General features: G+C 37.6%; 1 protein-coding gene across 1 annotated transcript; it reads left to right on the forward strand.

Moving 5' to 3' along the window:
- The first annotated feature begins 3,581 nt into the window (after positions 1–3,581).
- LOC149839844 (uncharacterized) lies at positions 3,582–7,705 on the forward strand. Its single transcript, XM_090004253.1, has 2 exons — positions 3,582–4,322; positions 7,561–7,705. The coding sequence occupies exons 1-2, from the start codon at positions 3,610–3,612 to the stop codon at positions 7,562–7,564; spliced, it is 717 nt and encodes a 238-aa protein (XP_089860379.1). The 5' UTR covers positions 3,582–3,609; the 3' UTR covers positions 7,565–7,705.
- Positions 7,706–14,492: the final 6,787 nt, after the last annotated feature.

Below are 14,492 nucleotides of genomic sequence, written 5' to 3' on the forward strand. Positions count from 1 at the left end.
GTAATCCCTGGACAATAAGTTCTAAAGACAATAATTGTCAATCACAAGTTTGTTCATTTTATTTTTGTAGAAAATTTTGTAATTATTGATTATAAAATGATGATTGAAGATATTGTAATGAAAGAAACAACACTTATACCAATACGTACTGATAGAATAGGGCAAAGAGAGCAACAAATACCTTACCCACTTACTGATCCGTCCTACTATAAAGTACGATTGAGGCTTGACACATGAATAGAGAATAAACCTACTATGTGGCCAAAAATATGGGTGATTGATATATACTATGATAAATATAGCATGAGTAAGAGGAAACTAAAAAATTTGCGCTCAAATAAGCAGCAAACACCGTTAGTGTTCAAAAAATATTGCAAAAGAAAGGTTGAAAAGCTTGTGATCAAATCCATGTCTTCCATCCTGAAAGCATCTAGGGAGAGAGATTCATGTGTGTAGTTAGTGGTGAAGAAGTTGAATGAGCTATTGATTGAGTCTGAGGTTGTTGCTAACCTCAATGCCTGGCTAGAGGAAGCAGAAAACGTAGCCACCTTTAGCGACAGTATTAAGATGCAAAGAGATAGTGTGAACACTGTGAGGGTAAGAAGAGAAGAAGAGGTACCCTACAAGAGGATGATGTTATGGTTGAGGTGTATAAGACTTTGGAAAAGATAGGAGGTGGGGATGCTGAGGTGGTAAGCAATGTTGAGGATCCTCATTTTAAGGAGAAGGAAAGTAAGGGCCCCTCTATAGAGAAGGTACCTCAGTAAAATTAGAAGACCTCGGTTGTGGAGAGTACGCAGGAGGAAGTTGAGAAGTCTGAGAAGGTGGAAGATGAGCCCTTAGAGGAGCAAGTGCATGCTCTGAGGAAGAGGTCATAGCTGCAAAGGTCTTGTACTTGTGGACAAGTACTTTCTTCAAAAGTTATTATGTGCATTTTGTTTATAAAATGTTTGCAATCAATTTTAATATTACATTCAATCATTCATTAAATTGTCATATATATGTGCTTGTGCCAATTTTTGTAATTCAATATTTAAAATGTTATATATGTGTATATGAAACATGTATGTAAGATTACTATTTTGAATAAGTAATTCATTGATTAATTTATCATATACATGTGAAACATGTTTTGAGGATAACTAGTCTTAGTATAAACATACATTCATTAAGATAACTACTTTGATTCTTGCAATTCATTGATTAATTTGAGTGTGAATTTGAGTTTGAGTTGAATTTCAAATGAATTTATACTATAGGCGTGATTTTGGATATGCGTGAGATTTTATCAAATTGCTAAGTATTTTGAGAAGCATTCCATTTTGCAAGGATAATACAATTATTTAACGTATATCTTCGGTGCTATTAAAGCTATTGAGTATAAATTACTTTTTTCATATTTTCAAATTTTGTTATTTTTGTTGATCAAACCTTACGAATGTGATCTACAAGGTTATTTTGAAGAAATTGAGTGTTAAATCATGAGATCGTGACATGTGAGTTTTTTAAGTGCTTCAAAAATCAACAACTCTCCTACTCAAAAAATCATATTTTTAAATTAAAATAACATGATCCAAGGTTTGATCTTAGCACAAAACAATGTTGAACACATTTATGTGGTCATACTGAGTCGTTAGAGCATAAACCTATGCTTTCTAGCTCAATTGTTTTGTGCCTTCAATAAGGCCAAATATTATTCCTATATATATAACTGAAAATATGAAAATTAGAATATGACAACTAGAAATATGTGCATTTCTAATATTTTTTTTAAATCCAACCATGTAGATGTGTTCAACATGATAAATTTGCAAGGAGTCACATGTTGGATCATGTATTTTCAATGAAAAGAACATGATTTTTGAATGCTTGAATATTTATGAAGATTATGAGTGATTGATTTTAAAGCCTTAAAAAATCTTATTTGTGCATCATAATCTAATATGATGATTCAAGACCTGGTCCTTATAAAACCAAACATGTCGATCACATCCGATTAGATTTAAGTAAAAATAACAAAAAATCTATGAAAATCATGATTCACATTAGATCTCTGATTTCCAGTTTTCTCTCTCTCTCACTCTATATAGAATCTCCTATTAAGACCCTTAAAAAAACCATAGCTTCAAGCACCTTTGCCCGATAAAACCGTTAGTCATAAGATGTCCCCGTGCATGTGCCAACACTATTAAAAGGACACAAGATGATTTCAAAAAGTTAGATAGTGATGTAAGGGCTGAAGTCGAAGAGTTGAGGGCCATAGTCCATGAACTAACAAATCAGTTGGGTATACAAGAGAGTACTAAGCTACATATTCTAGAATAGTCCCCATATGCCTCAGTGTCATCAACTTGTCACGAGCAATCTTCTTGTTAATGTGGTGAAGAAAATGTTCTCTCATTTCCTTTTTGAGGTCGGCCCAAGACTCAATCATTATTCTTTGTGATATATGCTCTTAGGGGTGGCAATCGGGTCGGGTTGGCGTGTCAGCATACCTCAACCCGAACCCGACCCGTTTATTAAACGGGTCGGCTGTGGCAAACACGAACCCGACCCGTTTAATAAACGGGTAACCCTACACGACCCGCCAACCCATTTAATAAATGGGTTGGGTCGGGTAAACGGGTTTTCAAGTTCGCGGGTCAGGTTGGCGGGTCGGGTTGGCGGGTTGACGGATCGGGTTGGCAGGTAGGCAGGTTGGCGGGTTGGCAGACGGGTTGGCGGGTCGGGTTGGCGGGTTGGCATACCCCCAACCCGAACCCGACTTGTTTAATAAACGGGTTACGCGGGTCGACCCGTTTATTAAACGGGTTGGCTTAAGCCCAACCCGAACCCGCCTAAGAGGCGGGTTGGCGGGTCGGGTTGGCGGGTCGTGTCAGAAATTGCCACCCCTATATGCTCTAATATGAGATATGAAGACAGGTCCAACCCCCTAAGTGAGATCTCATATCCTCCTTTCTCTCCCATTATATCACAAAGAAAGAATCTCAGATTTGTGGCGGCTTTTTGTTTGAAATTCTGCATTTGATATACCTGAGATCTGAGATTGGAGCGTATACTCAAATACCAGATCAGATTTATTTTTGTTTCTTTTTATTAAAACGATTTTTACTGTGCTGTAAAGAATCAACGGTGACAAGAGAGAGTGAGGAGGATGCCAACGGCCAGGATGACCAAATAAGGCATCCTCCTCTCTGTCGCGTGTGTGGCCCCACCTCGCCAACTAAACGCGGTTTGAAGGTCCACCCCTTATATTGCCACAAGGGACCCAAGGCTCTTGCATTGTTGGTCGCCTTCTCCCCTTCCTAGTCGGACCCCTCCACCACCGGTTCGGTTGCTCCGCTTCCGGTTTGGAGGGGAATGACGAAGAAGGCACCGGCGATCAGCATTGCCGCCCAGTCGTTCCAGCTTCTCGAGATCAACATCATCTCGGCCCAGGGCCTCCACCCCGTGGGCCGATCCATGTCGACCTACGCGGTCACCTGGGTCCACCCGGACCACAAGCTCGCCACCCGGGTTGACTCGGGAAACCACACCGCCCCGCAGTGGAACGACAAGTTCATCTTCCGAGTCGACCAGTCGTTCCTCCAAAACGAGACGTCGGCGATCATGGTGGAGATCTACAGCACGGGCTGGTTCCGGGACACCCTTCTTGGCACGGCCCGGGTCCTCGTCGGGAACCTCCTCCCGAACCAGGGAACCGGGCAGTCGAACATGAAGTTCAGTGCACTCCAGGTCTGGCGGTCATCCGGCCGCCCGCAGGGGATAATCAACATCGGTGCCTCCGTGCTCGACGGGCCGATCCGGCCGCTCTACGCGCGGATGAATTCAGCCGTTGGCTACCAGGATCTCATGGGAGAGAATTTCCCGCTGATGCGGCGGAACAAGGGCATGTACCCCTCCGACGACTCTGTGTTGCCGAAGAAAGCTGGTTCGGTGTACGATGAGGCCTTCGAGGGGCCGGAGCTGAAGAAGGTCGGGAAGGCATCGTCGTTCGGCGGGACCGAGACCGTGGTCGACGAGTCGGTAGTGGATTTCTACCCTGCGGAGGTGGACGCCTCGGTGGAGAATTGGAGTGTGCCGAGCAGCGGCGGGCGGGAGGAGCTCAGGCAGAAGCTGGAGAAGTGGCGCTCCGAGTTTCCGTCGGTCTACGACTACCAGGCCGACTCGTCCCGGGAGCTGAGCGGTTGGAAGACGACGCCTGGGGGCAGTGTTGTTGGTGATGGTGGTGGCAGGGAAAGGAAAGGAGGGTTGTGCTCGTGCTTCGCCGGCGGATGCGAGTGCTCCATCGCTTGTGGGGTGGATCCAAAGAAGCACACCAGGTAAGGGTCCGGTGATATTCCGACCGGATTACGGTATGGGTTGCTGGGCCAATTGGAAATTACTCTTTGGTTATGGGGGTATGAGATTGTGGGGTCCACAGTTGCTTACGTGGATACATTGCATGCCTTAGCATGCTGAGTCCTCCAAAAAGAAAAAAAAAGCGTTCCAAGTTTGATAATGTTCAATAATGTTTTCGGTTGTTTTGTTCGGGAATACCACGCTTTGATCTCTCTCTCTCTCTCTCTCTTTTGATATACAAATTGTAAGTTCATATGGTATATGTTTTATTTAATTTATCACTATTATATAGGCGCATATGCACACTCTCTCTCTCTCTCTCTCTCTCTATATATATATATATATATATATATACTCTTATTGGATATTTGCTATCTGTTCAAAGAATCTCTTACACACACATATAGTTCGGTTACCGAGTTGTTCGAATTGTAAGTCATCTACCAAAATCAAGACTCATCCCGAGTCATGAGTTCAAGTTCTAAAACAGGCCGGACTAGTGCAAAATGTTGACTGGGTAATCAAGCTCAAACAAACACGGTTGAGGTTCCAGCTCAGATCGAGTGAGATGAAGTTGTGAGCTGAAAGCCCGGGTTTGGTTCAACCAAGTGCAGGTAGATTATCGGTATAATCTTCTCACTTTTGTTGGGCTTTCCTAGCTGTATAATCCCAAATTCAACCACAAGAGATAGGGGTGAAAATGGATTGGATATAGTCTGATATCGGACCCAAATCCAACATGTATTCCCAAATCCAGATCCTTAAAGTGAGATCAGAATGTGCATTAGTATCTTATTCAGATTTGCTAAAATAATTATTTTTGGATACAGATCAGCATTTGAGGTTAGATTTGATTCAGATTTGGATCAAAATCTGGTTGCATTTTTTAACATGTAAAGAGATTATTGTTAACTTTTTTTAACTGCCCCAGCATCACCACACTTTGGATTTGGATTCAACCTTATCTCATTGGATCTTATTCAAATATGAGTCAGAACTGTCAGGGTGATCAGGGTCTCTGGTGGGAGGGAGGCTGCGCTTTTTAGGCTTCTTGGTGATGCACAAGAGGGGAGGAAAAATGTGAGCTATTGGTTAAGAAATAAGATAGGGAAGGAAACCTTCCTTTAGTTACGTGATGGAAAAAGAGGGAGTAGGGAGAGCTTGGTTGGAAAGAGCTGGAATAGTAGCCCCCTCTTTAATATTTCCTTCAGGCTGCCTATATGAGTAGTGACCACTTTATCTATCACTTAATTATACTTAGTTGTGCATATCTAAGGCTGTTGTATATATCTAAACTGCTTATGTTGTGTTGCAATATGGTTACGTGTACACGCCACATTTAGTTGTGAATATCTAGGACTGCTATGATTGAAATTTGAAGAACATGCTGAACATGATTTGAATATATGAGAATAAAAATATTTTTCATGTTGTCGTTTAGGAGATCATGCTTGTCATGATTATAGTTAGTAGAATACAGAGTGTGTTTGTTATAGGTACATGTTTGAGCATGCATTAATAAAATGAATGTTTCATGATTGATGTGATAACATAACCAAATTAAATTGCTTATACAAAACAATATTTTTATAAAACATGTCATATATGTTATGAACAAATCATGTAGGATTATGCAAATGCCATTATGCATGGACTGATATGTCTCGTGCTCTCGTGAATGAACCATGATTTAAGTGAATTATATGTTAATGTTAGTAATATATATATATATATATATATATATATATATATATATATATATAATGCATGAAATGCTTACATTGCATAGTGATTCATGTGGTGAAACATGTATATACGACTTTCATGTTGTGTGAATAACTCGAAATGCGTAAGAGTTACATATGTTGAAGTTTAGTTGCTTCGTATTATGGAATGTGCATGCTCACATACGCATGCATGAAATTCATATTTTATCTATGCATGCGTTAAGGTTTAATCTATGAATATGTAGATTTTGTTGAATCTTGATGATTTCATATGACTATGTTATGACAAACGTCTATATGTTGTTAAATGCCACATTATGTAAAATTATGAATGCATGCAATAAATATTTAGACTTAAGATTGAGCTATGGTTCATGACACCTTGTTGGCTGAATATGTGATTTTATAATTTAAATGTCAAGATATATGATATCATGCATGTTGATTGATATATGAAATGAGATATGCGATAGATCTTTTGAAATCAATTGAATGTTCGAGTCTGGATAATGGCTCATAACCTTATGTTTGGTCGACTGAATTGATATGTGTTAGTACCCCAAAGTGGTAATCTAAAATCTTAGGATTTTTTATTTGATTATATACATGTTTGTGCCCGTGTTGATGACTATCGACCTTGAAAGTGATCAATTGTATTGATGAATGTATGACAATAATATTCATTGCATAACCTAAGTTATTGGATTCTGGGTATACTTGAAAGATGATATATGTTATCAGTTTTTTTGGGTTTTGGGTATACTTAAAAGACAATATATGTTATCAGACCTATGGTTTACCTTAGAGAGGGTAAATGGTATAAACTTTATGGGACATTTTTTTATGAGAGCTAGGCATCTCACATGATCTCCAGTACTCGAAGTTAAGAGGTCAGGACTACCAATGTGTCATAGATGGTAGATCCATGTCTTCTGTAGAAGTCTCAAGATGCATTATATTCTAGTTTTTGCCATTGGAGAGTACTCTCTTTGACACTGACTGTCCCCTCTGGATATCTATACGGCTAATCACTCAAGTTATTCAAAGAAAGCATAACAACCTCCCGTGTGGTCTCGGTCCGCTACAATGTTTGAGCCTATGTGTACCCACATGAAAAGTTAAAAAGATAAACCTAAAAATACAATTGGTCAAATTCCTTTTTATGTTTTGAGGTATATGCCTTGATATTGCGATTGATGCATAGCTATAAATAATGCTTTTAATTGCCAGGTAACTAGATATTACATTGGGTGAATTTCATGTCTTAAATGTGTTTTAGATGTTATACCTTAGTGTTTTGATGCTTTGCATGTATACTTGTACACTTGACACTATGAACACTAACATTGCTACTATGTTTCTGTGTTTTAGATGTTATACATTAGTGTTTTGATGCTTTGCATGTATACTTGACACTATGAACACTAACATTGTTACTATGTTTCTTACTTAAACTGGTTGTAGTCTGACCCCAATATTTAAAATTTTTTAGATAAAAAATGATCAGCATGGAGCAGATGCAAGCGTTACTGCGGGTGGCGCCATGAGACCATACAATTCTACTTATGTCCTATAAAACTCTATTTTAAATAAATTTCTTTATTATTCAAGATTTTGCTTGAAATGTAATTGATGAAAATGATGTTTAAGACATTTTGCTTTATGGTATGAAAGTTTCTATTAACTGCTTGAGATATTTGACGTAACTCTTGATAAGAAAATTTCATTATGATTTAAAAAAAAAATTCCTATAATTTTTTTGAGTTAATTATTTTTGGGCATTACAACCTTTGTATCAAAGTAGGATAAGAATTTATAGTTCATGGCCCTTCCAGCGACCCTGCACAACTCTATAAGTATATTGTAACTGAGTTACTATTATATTTTTTTAAGAAATTAAAACAAACTTTGTATGTGTGAATAAGAACCTAGAAATATTAATAGGGTCATCATTTAGCAAGTTTATAATCCAGATAAACTTAGAACTTACTATAATTTAGTTTTTTTAATAGATGGCCTGGGAAAATAGGTGTATTGATGTCATGAACACCTTAAACAATCTAACCAAGGTTATGGGATAGCAAGCCGCTGGCATGCAACAGATGGGAGCAAACTTGCAGCAAGTGGCTCAGAACAGGCTGACTGTAGAGGGTGGTGTTTTATATAAGAAATTTATGTACATGGATCAACCTGCCTTTATGGAAAAATGGATCCAGAGGCAGAAGAGAATTGGTTACGCGAGATTGAATGAATCTTTTGGGTTCTTGAGGTTCCAGAGGGCTGTCAGGTCAACTTTGAGACCTATAGACTTTAGGAGCACACAAAAAAGTGGTGGGAAACCACTTATGAATTCTGATTCTATAATGGACTAGTGACTTGGGCTTAGTTCATAGAGGTTTTTAGTGCTGCCTATTTTCCTAATCATGAACGGAGCAAGAAGATACACAAGCTCTTATACCTGCAGCAGAGTGGCTCGACCTTAGCCAAGTATATCACCAGGTTTCATAGTTTAGAATGAAATTGTCTAAATGTCTACTTGATAGAAGAGGATAGGGCGATAAAATTTGCCCATGGTTTGAAGGCGGGTTTGAGGAACTATCTGTATACATGAGGGCCAAAATCACTCGATGAGGCCATCCAGGTAATACATATATTTAAGTCCAATAGATCTTCAAAATAATTCTGAGAAATATCGACTTCACTCTTGAGGCACATGTTGATATTAGGCAGGTTGCAACCCTACTAGACAATGACTAGACAGAAAGACAAAAGTCTAAACAGAATAAGTTTAGAGATTGAAAACAAAAATTCAAGAAGAGGTTTGGTGGAAATATGTTCACTCCATCGGCAAAGAAGCATAGGCAAAATAGTGAAAACAAACTAGGGCAGATGTAGAACCAACAATGCCAAAAGTGTAACTGCTTTCACCATGGACAACGTCCCTAAGAGATTGATGCCAGTCTCTACTGTAGAAAGATGAGACATTATATCAAGGAGTGACACAAGAAACAAGCTGTTGATATGAGGTACGCAACCAGGGGACAACAACAACAACAATAGCCACAGGGAGCCCAAAAGAAGGTGTCTAGTCGAGTTTATGCTACCATCACAGAGCAATTGAAATAGGGTGACTTGGTTCAAGGTATGGTGTTAGTATCTAGACAAACGACTCTAGTCTTATTTGACTATGGTGGAACTCACTCTTTTATATCAATAAATTTTGCGAAACAATTTACTGCTTGGTTTGCTAAACACGGTATGGTGTTGCCAAATTTTGCTAAACAACCCACTCTAGTCATTGAAACATAAATTAGTCATGTATAATTTGCTTGGTTTTAATGAGGTTTATGTAAATTATATGTCGAATGTGGACATAAAATTAGGAGAACAATGTTTACCCATTAATCTGGTCATACTCGATATGACTGAGTATAATGGCATTATGCCAGGGTTCTTTGTAGAGAAGAGAAGGTCATCTTCTCTCGACCTGGTATGTCGAAGGTCAAATTCAGTCTTTTGAGACCTGTTCTCAAACATCGGTTAATCTGTGCCCTCAAGGCTCAAAAGTACCTGTAGAGAGGTGACCCTGCATTCTTAGTCAGTGTAATGGGGGTGGAGTCTAAACCAATACATATCAGAGATTTGGATATTGTTTATGAATTTCCAGACATGTTTCTGGAGGAACTCCCTCTCACCGTGAGGTGGAGTTTGGGATTGAGTTGGTGTCTGAAATAACAATGATTTCAAGGGAACCTTATCGCACCCTGCATAGAAGACCTATTCGATGAGCTGCAGAAGGCCAAAGTCTTTTCAAAGATTGACATGAGGTCTAGGTACCATCAACTTAGGATATGACATTTCGAAGATAGTATTTCAGACGAGGTATGGACATTACGAACTTGAGGTGATGCCTTTCAGACTCACCAATGCACCAACTGCTTTCATGGATATGATGAATTAGATATTCTGGCCTTGTCTAGATATATTTGTGATCATTTCTATTGATAACATCTTAGTGTACTCTGAGAATATAGAGCAACATTAGGATCATCTGAGGATTGTATTGGGGACCCTTTGAGAGCATCAATTATACTCCAAGTTCTTAAAATGTGAATTTTGACTCGATGAAGTCATGTTCTTAGGACATGTCATCTAGAAGGATGAAGTCCCAGTGGACCCAATGAAGATGAATGACTATCCCCATTGAAAATTTAGATAATTTTTTTTATTTCTTTACCTTAATAGATTCTGATAAATAGATCTTGAATATTTTAATAGGTTGAGGCGGTAATGAATTGGGTATAACAAAAAAATATAAGTGAGATAAGGAGTTTTCTCAGCTTGGAAAGTTATTACTGATGATTTATTGAAGACTTTTCATAGATCGCTATGCCTATGAGAAAGCTCCAAAGAAAGGGAGTTAAATTTGAGTAGAATAAGAAATGTGAAGAGAATTTTCAGAAGCTGAAGGCAAAGCTCACAACGACACCAGTACTGGCCTTGCCATTGGGCAGTGGCAGATTTATAGTTTATACAGTTTCCTCAGGTATAAGCTTGAGTTATGTTTTAATGTAGCTTGGAAACATTGTTGCCTATGTATCACAACAGTTGAAGATTCATGAAAGGAATTATCCGGCTCATGACCTGGAATTGGCGGCGCTAGTCTTTACCCTGAAGATATAAAGAAATTACCTATATAAAGAACAATTTGAAGTGTTTACAGATCACAAAAGTCTGAAGTATCTGTTCTCACAGAGAAAACAACATATGCGACAAAGAAGGTGGTTGAAATTTATAAATGATTATGAGTTCACTATTTCCTATCACCCAAGGAAGGCAAACATGGTAGCTGATGCCCTTAGCCGCAAGACTGAGGGTACATTAGCCAGTTTGGTGGGTATAGGGTGAAAACTGTTAGAAGACTTTGTTAAGTAGATGCCATTTTTCAGCGACCAAGGTGTTGTAAGATTATCTAGATTGACAACTCAACCAAAAATTCTAGTAAAGATAATTATTGGACACAAAGAAGACCCTTAGTATGAAAAACTAAAGGTGCTTACCTAGCTGGATAACTCCTCTTTCTGACTTAAAGAATATGAAAGCATATGGATGTGTGAGCGAATTTGGGTGCCAAATGACCCTAAGTTGAGAGAAGAATTATTAGATGAAGCACATAAGAGTAAGTATACCATCCACCCGAGTAGTACGAAGATGTTTAATACAATGTGGGTACTGATGGATTAGCATAAAATGATATGTCACTATATAATCTGATTTAGAATTATTTATTTAGTGATTAACAAGTCCATTATTTTGTTGTCTCAAAATAAGAGTATAAAATTTGATTTATATTATCAGATATGTCTCGAGATGCTTGACTTGTCAACAAATCAAGATCGAACACTAAAGACTTGGTGAAACAATGCAGTTGATGGAAATTCTCTAGTGGAAGTAGGAAGATATTACTATGAACTTTGTGATGGGTTTACCACGAACCCATAGACACCATGATACTATCTGAATTATGGTTGATCGACTTAACAGATCGACCCACTTTTTGCCTATTCAGAAAGGACAATCCCTTAAAAGTTTGGCAGATTTATATATCAAAGAGATCATGCGATTACATAGAGTTCCTGCTCTGATCATATCTGATCGAGACGCATGATTTACCTCTCAGTTTTGGGGTCAGTTGCAAAAGGCCTTGGGCACAAAACTGAAGTTTGACACGACTTTTCACCCTCAAACTGATGGTCAGTCAAAAAGAACGATACAAACTCTGGAGGATATGTTATGAGTCTGCATACTGGATTAGAAGGGTGATTGGGATACACACTTGGTACAAACTGAATTTGCATATAATAACATCTACCACACAAGCATTTGAATGGCTCCTTTTAAAGCTTTGTATGGATGGCCCTGAAGATCACCGATATACTGGGATGAGGTTGGTGAGCAAAAATTGGAATCGCTGATGGTACTCCAACATTATACTCAATATATACAAATGATATGAGACCGATTATGCACTGCACAGAAAAGGCATAAAAGTTATGACAATCAATGTCATAGAGAACTCACCTTTAGAGTGGGGGATTATGTCTTTGTGAAGGTGTCTCTCACTAAAAGTGTATTCAGATTCGGTAAAAAGGGTAAGCTAAGTTCCAAATATGTTGGCTCTTTTGTGATCTTGGAGTGAATCCGTGAAACAACATATTGAGTAGAGTTGCCTCAGTTTGCACAAATTCATAATATCTTTCATGTAACGATGTTGATGAAATATATGCATGACCCATTTTATGTGATCTAGTTTGAGGACATAGATATACGAAAAGACTTGATAGTAGAGGAGAGGCCAGTTGAGATTGTAGATCGTAGAGAACAAATATTAATAACCAAGACCATTTCGTTGGTCAAGGTGCGATGACAATATCATAGTCTTGAAGAATGTACTTGGGAACTCAAAGCAACAATGCGAAAGAAGTACCTCCATTTATTTGAGTAGTATGTATAACGAATTTCGAGGACGGAATTTCTTTAAGGGGAGAGGATGCATCTAAGAATTTTAAAGATTTTTTTCACTAATTTAATTTGAATTTTTAATTGATTGCCTTGTTTGGATCATTATTTCTGAGTGTTTAAACTGACTCTTTATCCAGGATCCAAACTGGACTGGATTTTAATTCAGGATCTGAAATTCTACCTGAAAACCTAAAATAAATTTGAATCTAGATTGAATTCAAAGTGATTTGATCCATATTAAAACAACCATTTTGTGTGAATTTAATATGAATTTCAGTAGGATTTTAATTTAATTAATTTTGGGTTTAATTTAGAATTAGTTTGTTTTAATTTTAGAGGAATTAGAATTTAAAGTAAAATTGAATTTCATTTAAAGTTGATTTAAATTGACATTTCAGTGAAATTAACTTGGAGTTTCATTTGAGTTTGAAATTGAGTTGAATATTAGTGTCTGCTAGTGGAACACCCCTCCTTGTCTTTTTGGTGTTAATTAAATCAAGAAAAACTATTTAAGGCAAGTAGGTTAAGTAAGAAAAATTAATTGGGATATAGTCTTGATCTTTTAGGGGCTAATGAAAAATTAGATTTAGTAATTTTTTATTTTGGATCTCATCCAATTATATGGGATCCAATCCAATTATATTGGATCTGAAGTTTGGGTATTGGATCTTGGAGAAATATGAAATCCATTTTAGAATTGGATTTTGATTTTTGGTTGATCCAAAATAGAATAGAATCTAAATTTGGATCCTGGATAAATTAGAAAACTTAAAATGAGAGTTTTAATTAATACTAAAACTAAACATGTTTTTTAAGTTTATAGAGGAAAGGGTGCTAGTGGGACCCACCTATCAAAATGGGGAAAATCAACCCCCTTTCTCTCTTATTTTGGCATGTGAGACAAAATTCAATATATATAGAAAGAAAATTACAACAATAATAAGAGAGAAAATAAATAAAGGAAGTAAGCAATTCAAGGAGTCACCTTGAGTGTGAAAAGCATACTGAAATAGAAAGCGTCCCTCTCTATTTCCAGTTTTTGCGAGTGATCCTCAAGGAAAGTGCCACACTCTCACACACTCAACCTACCTCAAATGCATATATATCATTTTGGAAAGCAAAGTAATTAAAAACCAAAAGATAAGCAAAATTAAAAGAATTCAATACTTACCTTGATTGAGGGACATCTAATGGGCAAGAGAGTGGTGTGCTCCCTCATTCTTTCCCTTTCGATGTGAGCTCACTAGGGAAGGACAACATCACATGCCTAGCTGCCTTTCTCCCCTTTAGCATTTATATGAAGATCTCTCTCTCTCTCCTTTTCTTCTCCTTTTGCTCTTTTTCTCTTTTATTCTTCTCCTTCCTCCACATATTTTGGAGATGCTGGACTAGGTGCATCTTGGAGGAGGGTGATCAACTAACCAATCCACCTACACGGTCTTCTTTTCAGGTTTTTGGTTCGTCGATTAAGGTAAGGGCATAGTATCTCTATGTGTGTCCATGGTGTCATGGAACACATGTATGTTGTGCACCGTCTGAATATATGTATGAAAATGCGTATGTATATTTAGCATGGGTCTTAGCCATGGCTGATGTAGGATCTAATTGAACCTTGATATGTAAATATTGGACCAACATATATGACTATGTTGGAACACATTATTATGTGTGTCGATCTGCCTTAAATGGTGTGATCGATAGCATAACGCATGTAGCTAGTTTACAAAAATATGTGTGTAATAGTAAATGAATAAAAGAAGGAAATAGATACATATAGATATTAGTGTATCATACATACATTTATGCATACAATTATGTTCATGATGAATCGTGTATGCTTATTTTAAATAGATTTCTTAAAGAAAAAGATATATGTATTATATATATTATCATGTAAATCTA

The sequence above is a fragment of the Nuphar pumila genome, chromosome 4 (assembly GCF_984573655.1).
Source record: "Nuphar pumila chromosome 4, dmNupPumi1.hap1.1, whole genome shotgun sequence".
NCBI lineage: Eukaryota > Viridiplantae > Streptophyta > Magnoliopsida > Nymphaeales > Nymphaeaceae > Nuphar > Nuphar pumila.

Coding starts and splice junctions, on each gene's coding strand:
- LOC149839844 (XM_090004253.1), top strand. CDS start 3,610: ATGGTGGAGATCTACAGCACGGGCTGGTTCCGGGACACCCTTCTTGGC.